The following is a 13627-nucleotide window of genomic DNA, read 5'->3' on the forward strand; positions in this document are numbered from 1 at the left end:
AAAAGAGTCCTGAGATTTATTCAGCCTCTGCTGGTCACAAAAATCAAATGTTACCATTACAAATTAAATAAAGCAACAACAACAAAAAACCCACTTAAGGTTAATATACAACACGCACATTCAAGTGAAGGAAAGAGTGGGATAACACCCCTGGGTATAGAGCCAGGGCACACATAACGACAGTTTCCACCATCGCACCGTACACGAACGACCGTGGTGATTTTCCCACAAGTCAGCGGACACTCTCTCGCAAACTATCGGCACGACCTGCCGTCCTACCGACACGTGAAACACGTCTCCCGGCGTTACAAGCAGAACTTAAGACTTTCAGCTTCGTTTGTCTAAACGCAAAATACACCTGGACCCAGCAAAACCAACATCTAGCATACCTCTCGTGATGGCCGTGCCTACCACGATTCACGTGGACGTCCACTCCCATCGATACCGGGAAACCCGGAAAATATTCAGCGAGAAAAAAAAAATTGGCCCAGGACGTTACCGTTAATCCTTCGGTCTGGTGGCGGGCAACCAGGGTGAGAAGGGTACGACTAACAATCGCGTAGCTCCAAAGGAAATATCGATCGAACGGACGGACAAGAGGAGAGGGGACGGGGGTGCAGTCGTCGCTGGGGGTCGACGGACAGCATCCTCGGGATGGCGGCGGTGGGTGAGGGGCGGCTATGGGGACTCCCGGCGAGGCGCGGTGTGAGGGGACAGGAGGTACGTGTTGAGAAGACGCACACGGTGCGTGGCGATGCAGTCCAGAACCCACTCGCGCGTCACGATCTGGGCGCTGTAGAGGCGGTGCAGGGCTGTGGGGGCGGGGTCGCAGGGGGTCAGGGGGGGGCACAGGGAGATCAAGGACGGCACCGCCGAGTCAAGGCAGTACACAGAGTTAAGAGTCGGCTCAAGGAGATAACGAGAGACGTTGCACCAAGAGAGACGACACAGCAGGGCTGGGATGAAACGTTGATCGATTCCTAGGATGCGTGGGTCAAGCTTGAATGGCTCTCGATTCTGATACATTGCACGTAATGGGTTCGTGTCACACCTGCAGCCTACTAGAGGTGCTAACCCGGTCACTGCAATGCTGAAATATAAATTGGATTCTTGAATGGAATCTCAAGCGTGAATGGCGGCGATTTTCTTACGAATCACCAGAGCATGGTGGTCTGGGGAGGTTAGGGGAGCAATAGCACACAGTGGTCAGGAGAGCACGCGGAGTCTATGGGAGACGGTACGTGGATGTGAGGGACAGCACGCGGCATGTACGCAAGGAGCAGGAATGGAACACGGAGGCACACAGCAGGCAGCGTCACGGCACGAGAGGCTCAGTCAGACTTCTGCCGAAGCGTCAACGAGGATTGCACGGGAGCGGCCTGACGTCGCAGTGCGAGTCAAGCTGGGGCCGTGGGTTCCGCGCTGCAGCGGAATGTGTGGCCTGCTCGCTTACATACCTCTTCTTGGTTCTTTCGGTAAAGTCACGTAGAAGGGAAGTAATAAAAGAATAAAAATAAAAATAATAAAATAATTCTCACGACGTTTCGGCCACAACGCAAAGCAGCCGTCCTCAGGTGAAGACCAGGTCTGTCGGGGAGACAGCGTCTGAATGAAACACCACCATGCTTTGCAGCGTATATTTAAGCTGGGCGCTCCAAGCGTGGTGGTGTTTCATTCAGATGCTGTCTCCCCGACAGACCTGGTCTTCACCTGAGGACGGCTGCTTGCGTTGCGGCCGAAACGTCGTGAGAATTATTAAATGTTTTATTTTTATTACTTTATTATTTCCCTTCTACTTGACTTTACCGAAAGAACCAAGAAGATGAATCCCTGCAGTCACGAAAGCTTTAAATCGAAAAATGCTCGCTTACCTGCGAAGTCCATGCTGGCCGCGTTGGCGTCGGGCTGCACGACCAGCAGCGGCACAAAGTTCTGCACATACACAAAAAAACACACGCATGTACACATGCGTGTACACACGCGTGCACAGGCAACTTGCACACACACACATATCCCCCATATAGCCTTTAACAGACTGTTGGGGCAAGAGCTGGTAGCAAGCACTTGTGAAGGCTGGCACAGCACATTGTGGGATGGGTGGCCAATACCATGCCCGGATGACCTTGTCTCCCCAGTGCTGATGTGGACGCACTGCACCAAGTACTTATTTAAGGCCGAGTCTACCTAGGGGAGGCCCCGGACCGATCCAGATATTCGCCGCTGTTATTGGGGGCAGAGTAACACAATGAAACCAATAGTATAGTGTTCGTCAGGGGACCGGTGAAATGTAATTATCGATGCGGGATACGTCAGATGGGAGAGGACTGAGTAAACGGGGGAACGAGAGACAATTCGCCGTTTCAGCCGACACCGCAAACCGCCCACCGGTAAAGCGGAAAATATAAAAACGTCGCGGTCGTGCGTGGAACACACGTCGTGCTAAAGCCTTAAGAACGCACATGCATGTATGTGCACGTGTGTGTGCGTGTGCTCTAAAATTGGCAGAGTAGGGGGCACAGGTGGTGCATCTGTCAGTTATCTCAGTCAGTCAACCTATAACACCTGGGTCTGTCCCAGTACCCCCTGCCGGCGAGCCAACCAGCCTTCTGCACTTCACGTGAAAGCCTCAAAGAGCACCTAGCCTGGCATAAGCCCCGTGGTGACATCACAGCCATTCGGCCGCAAATTGGTGGCTGTTCTGTGCACGTAGAAAGGCTGCCAAGCGTTGTTGTTGTCGCAGGTTCAACTTCCGCGCTACAATGCCAGCCCTCCCAGGTTCGATTCCTGGTCCTGATGCACAGCGCCCGTAGTAAGCGGTATATACGAGCGTGGCAGAGCCTTCCCCCCTATGTTGACTCGTCCATAAACGATCGGCTGGCGAGGCAGCGAGGTGATGAAAAGTGGCTACAATGGGGAGGAAAATGGGGCCAGGGTACGCGCGGTACCGGTCACTTCCAGTAAAAATATGATAATTGGTTCTTTACCCTTCTATCTGGCAACAAAACTGACACCTTTTTGCAAGGAGTCATGTTTGCATAGACCGCAATACCTGCAGTCATAATACAAACAAAAGAACATAACTCTGATAATGTGCTGTCTCGGGTGTGGACCAATCAACTTCAAGGACAGTGCACATTATCAGAGTTATGTTCTTTTGTTTGTATTATGACTGCAGGTATTGCGGTCTATGCAAACATGACTCCTTGCAAAAAGGTGTCAGTTTTGTTGCCAGATAGAAGGGTAAAGAACCAATTATGACGGAGATGATGTTAACAATTATGAAGGTGTTGCCAATGATGCTCCTGCTGCCTATGACGATTATGACAATGCTACAGCTGCCAATAACAATGTCACTGCGGCTAATAATGACAATGAAGATGTTACCGCTGCTGCTCTCGATGATGATGATGATGCTACAGCTTCTGGAGGGAAGGCACAGAACCAGGAACACTCACCGGATGGAAGGAGAAAGCACTCGGATCCTTGACAAGCACGGCTCCGCTCATCTGAACCAGACACTCAATTTGCGCTGTGCGACACACAAACACACAGGTCCTCGCCCGTTATTCGGCATTCATTACGCACAAAGTGCTTGCCACAAATGAGCCACAAATGAACCACAATACCTTGCTGTTCTCGTCAAGGAGAATAAACCATCAGGCAAACTCCGGTCATCCTCGCAGCAGTGGATAGATATTGGCTACGCCATCGGACAAAGACAGTCAAGCGCATCGCTAAGCTCTTTCAGATGCGCTTCTGCGGCTATCTGGAATGCTGTTTCTTCCGATATTGGGAAGCCACTGGGGCTATGCACTTTTAAATCGGGATTAAAAACGAATTTCTTTAGAACTGCTTTTTTGTGTTTAGCTTGTTGCCTTCCCCCGCACCTCTGATTAGCACCGTTTGCTACGTACGGTGCAAAAGAAATTCAACATACACACATAGATATATCTGCAATTATTGATGATGACAGTGGTTCTAGATTTGAAGCTTTCGTGACTGCAAGGATTCATATTCTTAGGTTTTTTCGGTAAAGTCACGTAGGTAAAACATCAAAATTAATAAAAATAAAATAAAATAAAGATCACGACGTTTCGGAGGCAACACAAGTCTCCGTCATCAGGTGGGACCGTCACAGCCAGATTAGCTGCATCAAGTGAGGCAATGATTCAAGATGTAATCCCTTAAAAGCGAGTTGAGGGGGGAGGAGAGGGGGGGAGCTCATCAGAATGTGGTAGCCAATGAATGGAATGTATCGGGAGGGAGGGGGGCGGGGCCAAAAGGGTGGGCGACGGCGTGGAAGCGATTGTGCGCAAGAGACAAACTACTGCACACGCCAACGCATTGGACACCCTTTTGGCCCCGCCCCCCTCCCTCCCGATACGTTCCATTCATTGGCTACCACATTCTGATGAGCTCCCCCCCCCCTCTCCTCCCCCCTCAACTCGCTTTTAAGGGATTACATCTTGAATCATTGCCTAACTTGATGCAGCTAATCTGGCTGTGACGGTCCTACCTGATGACGGAGACTTGTGTTGCCTCCGAAACGTCGTGATCTTTATTTTATTTTTATTAATTTTGATGTTTTACCTACGTGACTTTACCGAAAAAACTTAAGAAGATGACAGTGGTGATGGTATGTATGTCAAACTCCTTTCGCACCGTACATAGCCAACTGTGCAAATCAGAGGTGCGAATTGGAGGTGGTGGTCGTTTTATTTTTCCAGCCTGTGGCTTTCGCAGAGGTTCAAACTCAGCACTGCGATCCATTTTGGTGGATCTCAAGTGGCTCGTGATAAGCCAGCAAGCTCTGACCAACAATTAACCGAATGGCATGGACCATTAAATTTCGATTTAAAGCTTTCGTGACTGCAGGGATTCATCTTCTTGGTTCGTTCGGTAAAGTCACGTAGAAGGGAAGTAATAAAATAATAAAAATAAAACATAATAAAATAAAATTAGATTTCGATTTAAAGCTTCTTTCGTGACTGCAGGGATTCATCTTCTTGGTTCTATCGGTAAAGTGACGTAAAATGGAAATAATAAAATATTAAAAATAAAACATTATACAATTCTCACGACGTTTCGGCCACAACGCAAGCAGCCGTCCTCAGGTGAAGAACAGGTCTGTCGGGAAGACAGCGTCTGAATGAATAGACGCTCCAAGCCTGGTGGTGTTTCATTCAGACGCCGTCTTTCCGACAGACCTGTACTTCACCTGAGGACGGCTGCTTGCGTTGTGGCCGAAACGTCGTGAGAATTATTTTATTATGTTTTAGTTTTATTATTTCCCTTCTACGTGACTTTACCGAAAGAACCAAGAAAGCATGGGCCATGTAATATACAAGGCGCCATCTACTGGTAGAATGTATATATTTTTTATCTATTAATTCTCAGTCGGGGGTTTTTGTCATCAGCCGCTCACAAAAAATGTTGTATTGTCTGCTTACGTCAGTGATTGCTTTGATTTGCGTTGAATCCCACAAAAAATAAATATTTTGCAAGCCACCCACGGATCGTGAACCACACGTTGGCCACCGCTCAATTAGCTGAACCTTTGCCAACATAAATAATTGACCGCCCTTTGTCAATCCACCGCTGGATGAATGCCTCCCAGTACCCCTGTTGGGATTACTATGTCCCCATAAATCTCAAACAAGGCCTAAGAAACGTGATATCCGGTTCTGTGAGCTGTTCTCCAACACAGCGTGGTCTTAGGTGTGGTCTCAGACCGTTTTTCGTTGTTTTGCTGCCTTGCCCAAGCTTGTATTGAAATCCGCAGGTATCTATTTCCTTGTCCAATTTGCACTTATATATTTTATTTATTTATTCGCAGCGACTTCATCACCTTTTCTCTATCTTGCTCTTATATCGTTTTTTATACTCTCTGTTGATGTAACTCGCTGACACGTCCCTACTGGACATCTGTGAAAGAGAGCTTCATAGCTCATCAGATTCCACCTCCAGGATACACGAAGATTCTGATTCTGAACACGATGGATCGCACTGCTCTGCGAGAGATCTCAACGGATACTCCGTCTCAAGATGAGACCCCGATAGAACAGTCTAAGGAGAGGGGCGGGGAAAGGACTCAAACTTAAAAACGCCGTGGTCTTTGGGGCTACTGCCTTGCCTACTCGCGACACATTCCGGATTTTAAGACTCATCTGAAAAATCTGAAAATGAGACTAAATATACCAAATGTGGGATGATCCAAATCAAACCTGTTTTCAATGCTCAGTCACACGACAACACCAACAAGTGGCACCGTTAACACAATATCACATCAGCCTTTTTTGTTTCCCCTGCCAACAGTGGTGTCTCTCGCGGCGTGTCGGCGGGCGACGTCGCCTCTCCGTTAAGACGCGTTCAATCGTCACGCGACGTTCCCAAACTCCGAGCGAGATGCAAATTTGCGAAATGTGTGAAGCTCACCCCCCCCCCCACACCAAAACCTACCTTTGGTCATGTCCTTAAAGGCACCGTAGCAGCAGATCTCATACTCTCGCAGCAGCTGGGACGGGAAAACAAGAGCACAAATGCGCGTCACCGTGTGCCCTCGCCACAGCACAACGGCCCTTCCCTCACCCCGCACCTCCGATTAGCACGGTTGGCTACGTACGGTGCAAAAGAAGTTCAACACACATACATAGCCTCACAAAGAGACCCATAGACTCACACAAAGACCAATAGACTCACAAAGAGACCAATAGACTCACACAGACCCATAGACTCACACAGAGACCCAAAGACTCACAGAGACCCATAGACTCACACAGAGACCAATAGACTCACACAGAGATCCATAGACTCACACAGACCCATAGACTCACACAGAGACCCATAGACTCACACAGAGACCCATGGACTCACGAAGAAACCCATAGACTCACACAGACCCATAGACTCACACAGAGACCCATAGACTCACACAGAGACCCATAGACTCACACAGAGACCCATAGACTCACACAGAGACCCGTAGACTCACACAGACCCATAGACTCACACAGAGACCCGTAGACTCACACAGAGACCCATAGACTCACACAGAGACCCATAGACTCACACAGAGACCAATAGACTCACACAGAGACCCATAGACTCACACAGAGACCCATAGACTCACACAGAGACCAATAGACTCACACAGAGACCCATAGACTCACACAAAGACCAATAGTTTGTTGTCCTTCCCCCGCACGTCCGATTAGCACGGTTGGCTATGTATGGCGTGAAAGAAGTTCACTGTTCATTCAGTACATACACACAACCTCCCCGCACAAAGCTGACAACCACGCGGTACTAGGGTTGATAACCAACACCAACAATCGCCCACTACTGACACACAGGCCGGCGCTGCATTCACCTTGTGCAACACAGGGACAGCTGCCATTAGGGGGGGGGGTCCCTTAGACTGAAACAGAAACTACTCGAGACGCCTGGGCATTGGAATGATTGAGGTGTGATGCGATGCAAGGTGCGATGAAATGCTGCGGCATTACAGTGCCCAACAAATGCTAATTCTTCATGTTAGCGTAAACATCATCCGAGGGGAGGTAAATCATAGCTCGGCTTATCCGTTAAGAGAATAGGGTTAAATTTCGATTTAAAGCTTTCGCGACTGCAGGGATTCATCTTCTTAGTTCTTTCGGTAAAGTCACGTAGAAGGGAAGTAATAAAATAATAAAATAAAACATAATAATACAATTCTCACGACGTTTCGACCACAACGCAAGCAGCCGTCCTCAGGTGAAAACCAGGTTTGTCGGGGAGACGGCGTCTGAATGAAACAGCACACGAGCTTGGAGCATATATATAAGCTGGGTTGGGAGGGGGGGAAAGGGCGCTTCGACAAAATATATATGCTCCAAGCTCGTGTGCTGTTTCATTCAGACGCTGTCTCCCCGACAAACCTGGTTTTCACCTGAGGACGGCTGCTTGCGTTGTGGCCGAAACGTCGTGAGAATTGTATTTTATTATGTTTTATTTTTATTATTTTATTACTTCCCTTCTACGTGACTTTACCGTAAGAACCAAGAAGAAGAATAGGGTTGGTGGTTAGTTTGGGTAACTAGCACGGCTGGGTGTATTTGAGGGATGAGGAAGGTAAGAAGTTCAAGTTGATTTTGTTTCATATTTAAGAGTGACCCGGAGCATTAATCTTGCCAGACTATACCGCGCGTAGAATACGCACGGCTGATTAATGGCGTAACTTTCCAAGCTGGCAAATTTAGATCCCCGACGCCGGCACGCATTCTTGCCTTGCTCTTGCGAATGACGAAGCGGGAGATCTTTAACATCCACTGTGAAGTGGAGGGCGCGTAGTATCACCATGGTCATTATTACACGCCGCAGAAATAATAAGGGGCAGCCGCTGGTTTCCAACTGCGAACCTTTGCAACAAACGGCGAATGCGCTACCGCTAGGCCAGTAGTTCTTTACCTTCACTGCAGCCTTGCACCCCTTTGGTTTTCAATCGTTAAAAAACATGTATAATTTTAGATGTGAAGCTTTCGTGACTGCAAGGATTCATATTCTTAGGTTTTTTCGGTAAAGTCACATAGGTAAAAAATTAAAATTAATAAAAGTAAAATAAAATAAAAATTGACGTTTCGGAGGCAACACAAGCTTCCATCTTCAGGTGGAACCGTCACAGCACGATTGCTGTATCAAGTAAGAATTTTTATTTTATTTTACTTTCATTAATTTAAATTTTTTACCTACGTGACTTTACCGAAAAAACCTAAGAATTTGTATAATTTTAATAAGTACATGGGGTTTGATGAAACAAGTAGTTGGACTTGCGTGCCGTGCTTAATTTGGGTTTCAATGATTTACCTTCGAAAAAAATCTGCCCATCTCTCTCACCCCCAGAAAGGTCATCTTGCACCCCCAGGGGGTACGTGCACCCCAGGTTAAGAACCACTGCGCTAGACCGTGTCACCCGCCCAGGTCCACGCGTGAGGCGAGCTTAAATTCGGACCAGGTACAAGGGCAAGGGTCGGCAAGCTGCAGCTCAGGAGCCGCACGCTGCACTTTACGGACTGCTTTCGTGACGTAACATATGCAGGCATTCACATTGCGGCTTTTAAATTTTTTTTTACCGAATTCGAAAAAAAATTGCTCCTATTGTTATTTTTGGTTGCCAATCCCTGTACTCAGGGTTAGAATCTAGGGCTAGCAGCCACGGCTAGCGGTTGAGGGGCAGAAGCTAGGGTAAGGGCTATGGATAAGGGATAGGTGTCTAAGGTCAGACATCAGGTCCCACCTTCAGGGTTGAAAGCCGTGACCGACGGGGGCCCAGGTGGTCGCGACCATTCACTACGTCGCCCTGAATCTCAAACGGGACCTGCGGGGAATCGCACAGACCAGAGAGCAAAGGGTTATATCATGAAACATCTGTAGACTCTCTGGGTTCCTACGCACTCATAAACACACGAAGAGCAGTGATACATGCTTACATCCATAGACTCATAGTTGTCACAAAAATCCTTCATATAGCCTTAGCCGACTTTTGGGGCAAGTGTTGTTCACGAGCACCTATGAAGGCCGGAACGGCACACGAGGGGGTGGGTGGCCAGCACCATGCCCAGCTGCCTTTGTCTCCCGAGTAGCGATGTTTTTGCACAGTACTAAGTACTCATTTTAGGCTCAGTCGACTGAGGGGAGGCCCAGGACCAGTTCAGAAAATTGTTACTGGTATTGGCCGTAAGCGGGAATCGAACTTGGGTCACCGGATTCATAGCGCAGCACGCTAACTGCTACACTACATTGACAGACACACTACGACGAGCGATACATGCTTATTTCCATAGACTCAAAGTATTCAAACACTCAAAGAAACACTCATAAATAGACAAAGACCAAAGGCTTACACGACAACAACCGCCATTCGCCACTATGCGGCGGTGACGTCAACATGGCGCTTGTGCCAGGCTATATGCACATTCAGGCCACGTGAAGTGTCGAACACCCGCTGTCAGGAAGTCACGGAACAGACCCAGGTGCCATGGGTCAACTGAGATGACTGACCGATGCACCACCTGTGCCTCTTACTGTGCCACACACACACGGCTAGAGCCCCAAGACGAGAGGCCCACACGTCTCTCTATACTCCCAGGGTATTAATAAACACGCACAAGCAAAGGTCAAATATTTTGAACCTTGACCCACAAACACCACATACCCATGCTTATGTATATAGACTCACAGGGTATTCGGAATCTTTCAGTATCATTATTAATCCGGACGGATGAGCTATGAAGCTCTTTTTCAGAGATGTCCCGCACGCGCACACACAGCTGAGCTGCACCAAACGCCCCACACTCACCTCATCCACGACGCAGCCTTGACGCAGACATTCTTCCACCCCTGCAACAGCACGAGAGACGACAGCCTGATGAAGCTAGTTGTAATTACCGGCAAAACGTCGTACTCAGATTGCAAATGTTATGGATTTGCTCTCCAACGTTACCGGCGTGCTGTACTAGTAAGGGATTGGCACGTTCTGTTCACGTGACAAACCTTACTAATTGGCTGCATACTAGGTCGGCAAGATTCAAGTTCAAATCAAGGTCGCGGGTCAACTCAGCCGATCACTCATCCAGGGTGAATCAAATAAGCAGCGGCTCTCCGCGAGCTGTTCAAAATTATGTCCGACGATTCGCTCCCCGTGCTAGGAGCTTCAAGAACTCGGAGCGGAACGTCGGACATCGTGCTGGAAAAACACGTGGCACGACCCAAAAAAGCATCGAAGCTCCGTATGGCATAACCGCAAAAACCAAGGCAGACAGAGGTAACACATTCTCCAGATCATAAGACACACTTTTTTCTCTGTAATAAAAAAAAGTTAGGAGTGTCACTTACAATCTGGTGCGTGTGTGCGACTTGATTTGTAACAACTTTAAAGACACCGGGCACAGGTTTTGGTGCGCGTCTTACTTCTCCAGAGCATTTTATAATCCAGAGAAACCAGCACCACTTGGTGGAATATTCGTCCGTGCCATAATGGTCAACATGACAAGAATGGCTCCTGCCATGTTAATGTGGAGTTTTTACCACTGGCTGAGGGCCGCCAATTGAGACAAGAGCTCGTTTGAGAATGGATAAACTTTAGTCTCGACTCTGACTGGACGAGATGTGAGCTATGGCACGGGCAAACATTGGCGCAAACATTGGCGCACACTTGCCAATTGCTTTTCCACCACCCTGCGATTTAGGCACTAAGTCTGGCTGAACAACAACACTCCTCTCTCGCGAGGTCAGGGACCCATGGTCAAGATTTCAGAGCGCGTGGAGGGGTCATAGGTGAGGCGGCGTGCTTGCTTACAAGAGAAGGTGAGGACCCAGCAATGTCCTGCGTTGCCCAGAAAATACTTCAACGTGCGCTCGCAAACCAGGCTGCCACCTAGCGACGAGGACAAGAACGCAGCTTTCACTGTGGCGCCTGAACACACATGGTGATCCAACACAATCACACACCGTCATACAAACGCAATCGCACACGATCAGATAATCACAACGACAACAACAACGACCGTCTGCCACCGAGTGGCAGGTGGTGACGTCACCACAATCACACACTGTCAAACAAACGCAATCGCAACACTGTCACAGAATAACAATCACACACTCTTGATACAAACACAAAGATCCCTGCAGCCACAAGAGGCGCTACAATGCAGCACGATGTTGAAAAAGAACCGCTTCTTGAAGCGAATTGCAGTCCCGAATCTTGGGTTGATGGATAACACCAATTGACCAAACTCCCTCCCCCCCTACCCATGTGCGTGAAGGTCACCATATCTCCCGGCTTGCCAGGGTACGATGGCGGCAGAGCAAGCGGATGCATTTCCGGTGGATTGAGCACGTGTGGGTCTTCTCCGGCCACTCGGTTTCCTCCCACATGCATAAAGCGAATCATCGATGAAGGTGACCAAACGTCCCAATGTAGGACCAAAGAACTTGGACAAACGTTGGCACCGGTTCTGGTTGGTTTCCCCCTCGTCTCGGGTTTCCCGCGCCTATGAACCATCCTCTCCCTCTTCTTTCTCGGGGCGAATGAAAACTGTGCACGTCGCCAATTCTAAATAGTTCACCGTTTACATTATGAGACAATTCGTCTAAATCCCGAGTGAGCGGAGCGAGCCGTTACAGCTTTACCCAACGGTGGCCAGAGAATGGCTGGCGGGCGGTGAGCCGTGTGTGCGTGGTGCGGGAGGGGGGCCTGTCGAAGGCTGGCACCTGTCTGCATGAGCACGTGAGTCGTTTCAGGAGAGAAGTGCGACTGGAAGGAACCGCCGGTCTTATGCACAAACTGCTTGACCACCAGCTGTTGGACAAAGACACACACACACACTATTTACTATTTAAACATGTTTTTTTTATTTTAGCAGCTAAGGCCCGCTGGAGCTATGTCGCTCTTTTTCAGAAGCGACCAAATTATAGCTCAATGAAGTGGCATATCATGCGGTAATTTACAGGAGCCAAATAAACCTAAACGCACGTCGATTCTAAACGTGGAGGTAAAAACCGGAGGACACGGAGAGAAATCCACGCGACCACTGGGAGAACATGCAAAATCCAAATATACAGGCGTCGGGGTCCTTGTTGGAACCCACAACCTCCTGTATATCAGGGAAAGTACTTAACATCTCTCCACCGTAGAGAGTTTAAAATAAGGAACAACAATCTGGCTTCTGGCGTAGCTAGATTGTGCGAAAAGTGAAGCTTGGATATCGAGGTGTTGCGAGCCATGCAATCAGCATCAGGTGGTGGTGTCGTTGGCACATTCGAGGTCTGCTGAAGTGTCGCTTCGGGCAAGAGTTGACGACGATCTCACGTAATGACGTCATGAGGTGAGAAGAGACACACGCATGACATCATCTTGCGACATCGCGCGTTACGACATCATCATCATCACCATCATCATCGCCTTGGCTGACAAGGCTTACGTTGTCAATTCGGACGGTTTCCAGTACAGGGCGAGTCCCTACGAACAACACGTTACACTAAAATGTTGTTTATATTGGATCATCATTTAGGAAAGATATCGTGACCCCTGTTACAGGCAGAGAGACACGGACAGAGAGATTAAAATAATGCGCCATTTGTAGCCGCACAAAGAGATGACGCAATAGCGCATGACGCGACACGTCATGCGCTATGGCGACAACACTTTGAAACTTAGTTGGAATGCGTTGATATTAAATTTAAAGTCAAGAGGTGAGGCAGGAAGAGATGTAGCAAGAGAGCTACTGCAACCAAAGGTTATATACGTTTGTGGTGGGTACAACCCAAGGGTAAGATCGGAGAGCTCGTCAAGATCAAATTATAGAATTTAACTGGAGTTAAATACTGGACCAACGTGTTTTGGCTCAACTCTAAGAATTAAACAAGTATAACCCGTAAAAACAAGTTTTTCACTATAAATCCTTTATATGCGTGGCGGCTAGAGTCCTCTCGTCCTCTGGCTTGAGATGGCTGCCACCTATGGGTCAGATGATTGCATTGCACCATTAAGCAATTGGTAATTAAATATATTTTTGTCCTAAAAAGTGTAAAATTTTGAAAAATAATTTTCACAAACATTAATTGTCACGCACAACGAGTCTGTGTGCAAAAT

At 48.2% G+C, this 13627-nt stretch overlaps 1 protein-coding gene across 1 annotated transcript in view; it reads right to left on the reverse strand.

Annotated features, from left to right (window-relative positions):
- Positions 1 to 13627, reverse strand: part of LOC133358319 (uncharacterized) — a 20242-nt gene continuing 6615 nt past the window's right edge. The window contains exons 4-11 of the mRNA XM_061576578.1: positions 12247 to 12334; positions 11333 to 11410; positions 10334 to 10374; positions 9272 to 9352; positions 6460 to 6514; positions 3456 to 3529; positions 1872 to 1932; positions 1 to 812 (exon numbers count right to left, since the gene is read on the reverse strand). Coding sequence (XP_061432562.1) covers positions 679 to 812; positions 1872 to 1932; positions 3456 to 3529; positions 6460 to 6514; positions 9272 to 9352; positions 10334 to 10374; positions 11333 to 11410; positions 12247 to 12334 — 612 coding nt within the window. The 3' untranslated portion in view covers positions 1 to 678. The remainder of the gene's footprint in view (positions 813 to 1871; positions 1933 to 3455; positions 3530 to 6459; positions 6515 to 9271; positions 9353 to 10333; positions 10375 to 11332; positions 11411 to 12246; positions 12335 to 13627) is intronic.

Source organism: Lethenteron reissneri, chromosome 61, assembly GCF_015708825.2.
Source record: "Lethenteron reissneri isolate LAM-NWPU_2019-01 chromosome 61, ASM1570882v1, whole genome shotgun sequence".
NCBI classification, from domain to species: Eukaryota; Metazoa; Chordata; class Hyperoartia; order Petromyzontiformes; family Petromyzontidae; genus Lethenteron; species Lethenteron reissneri.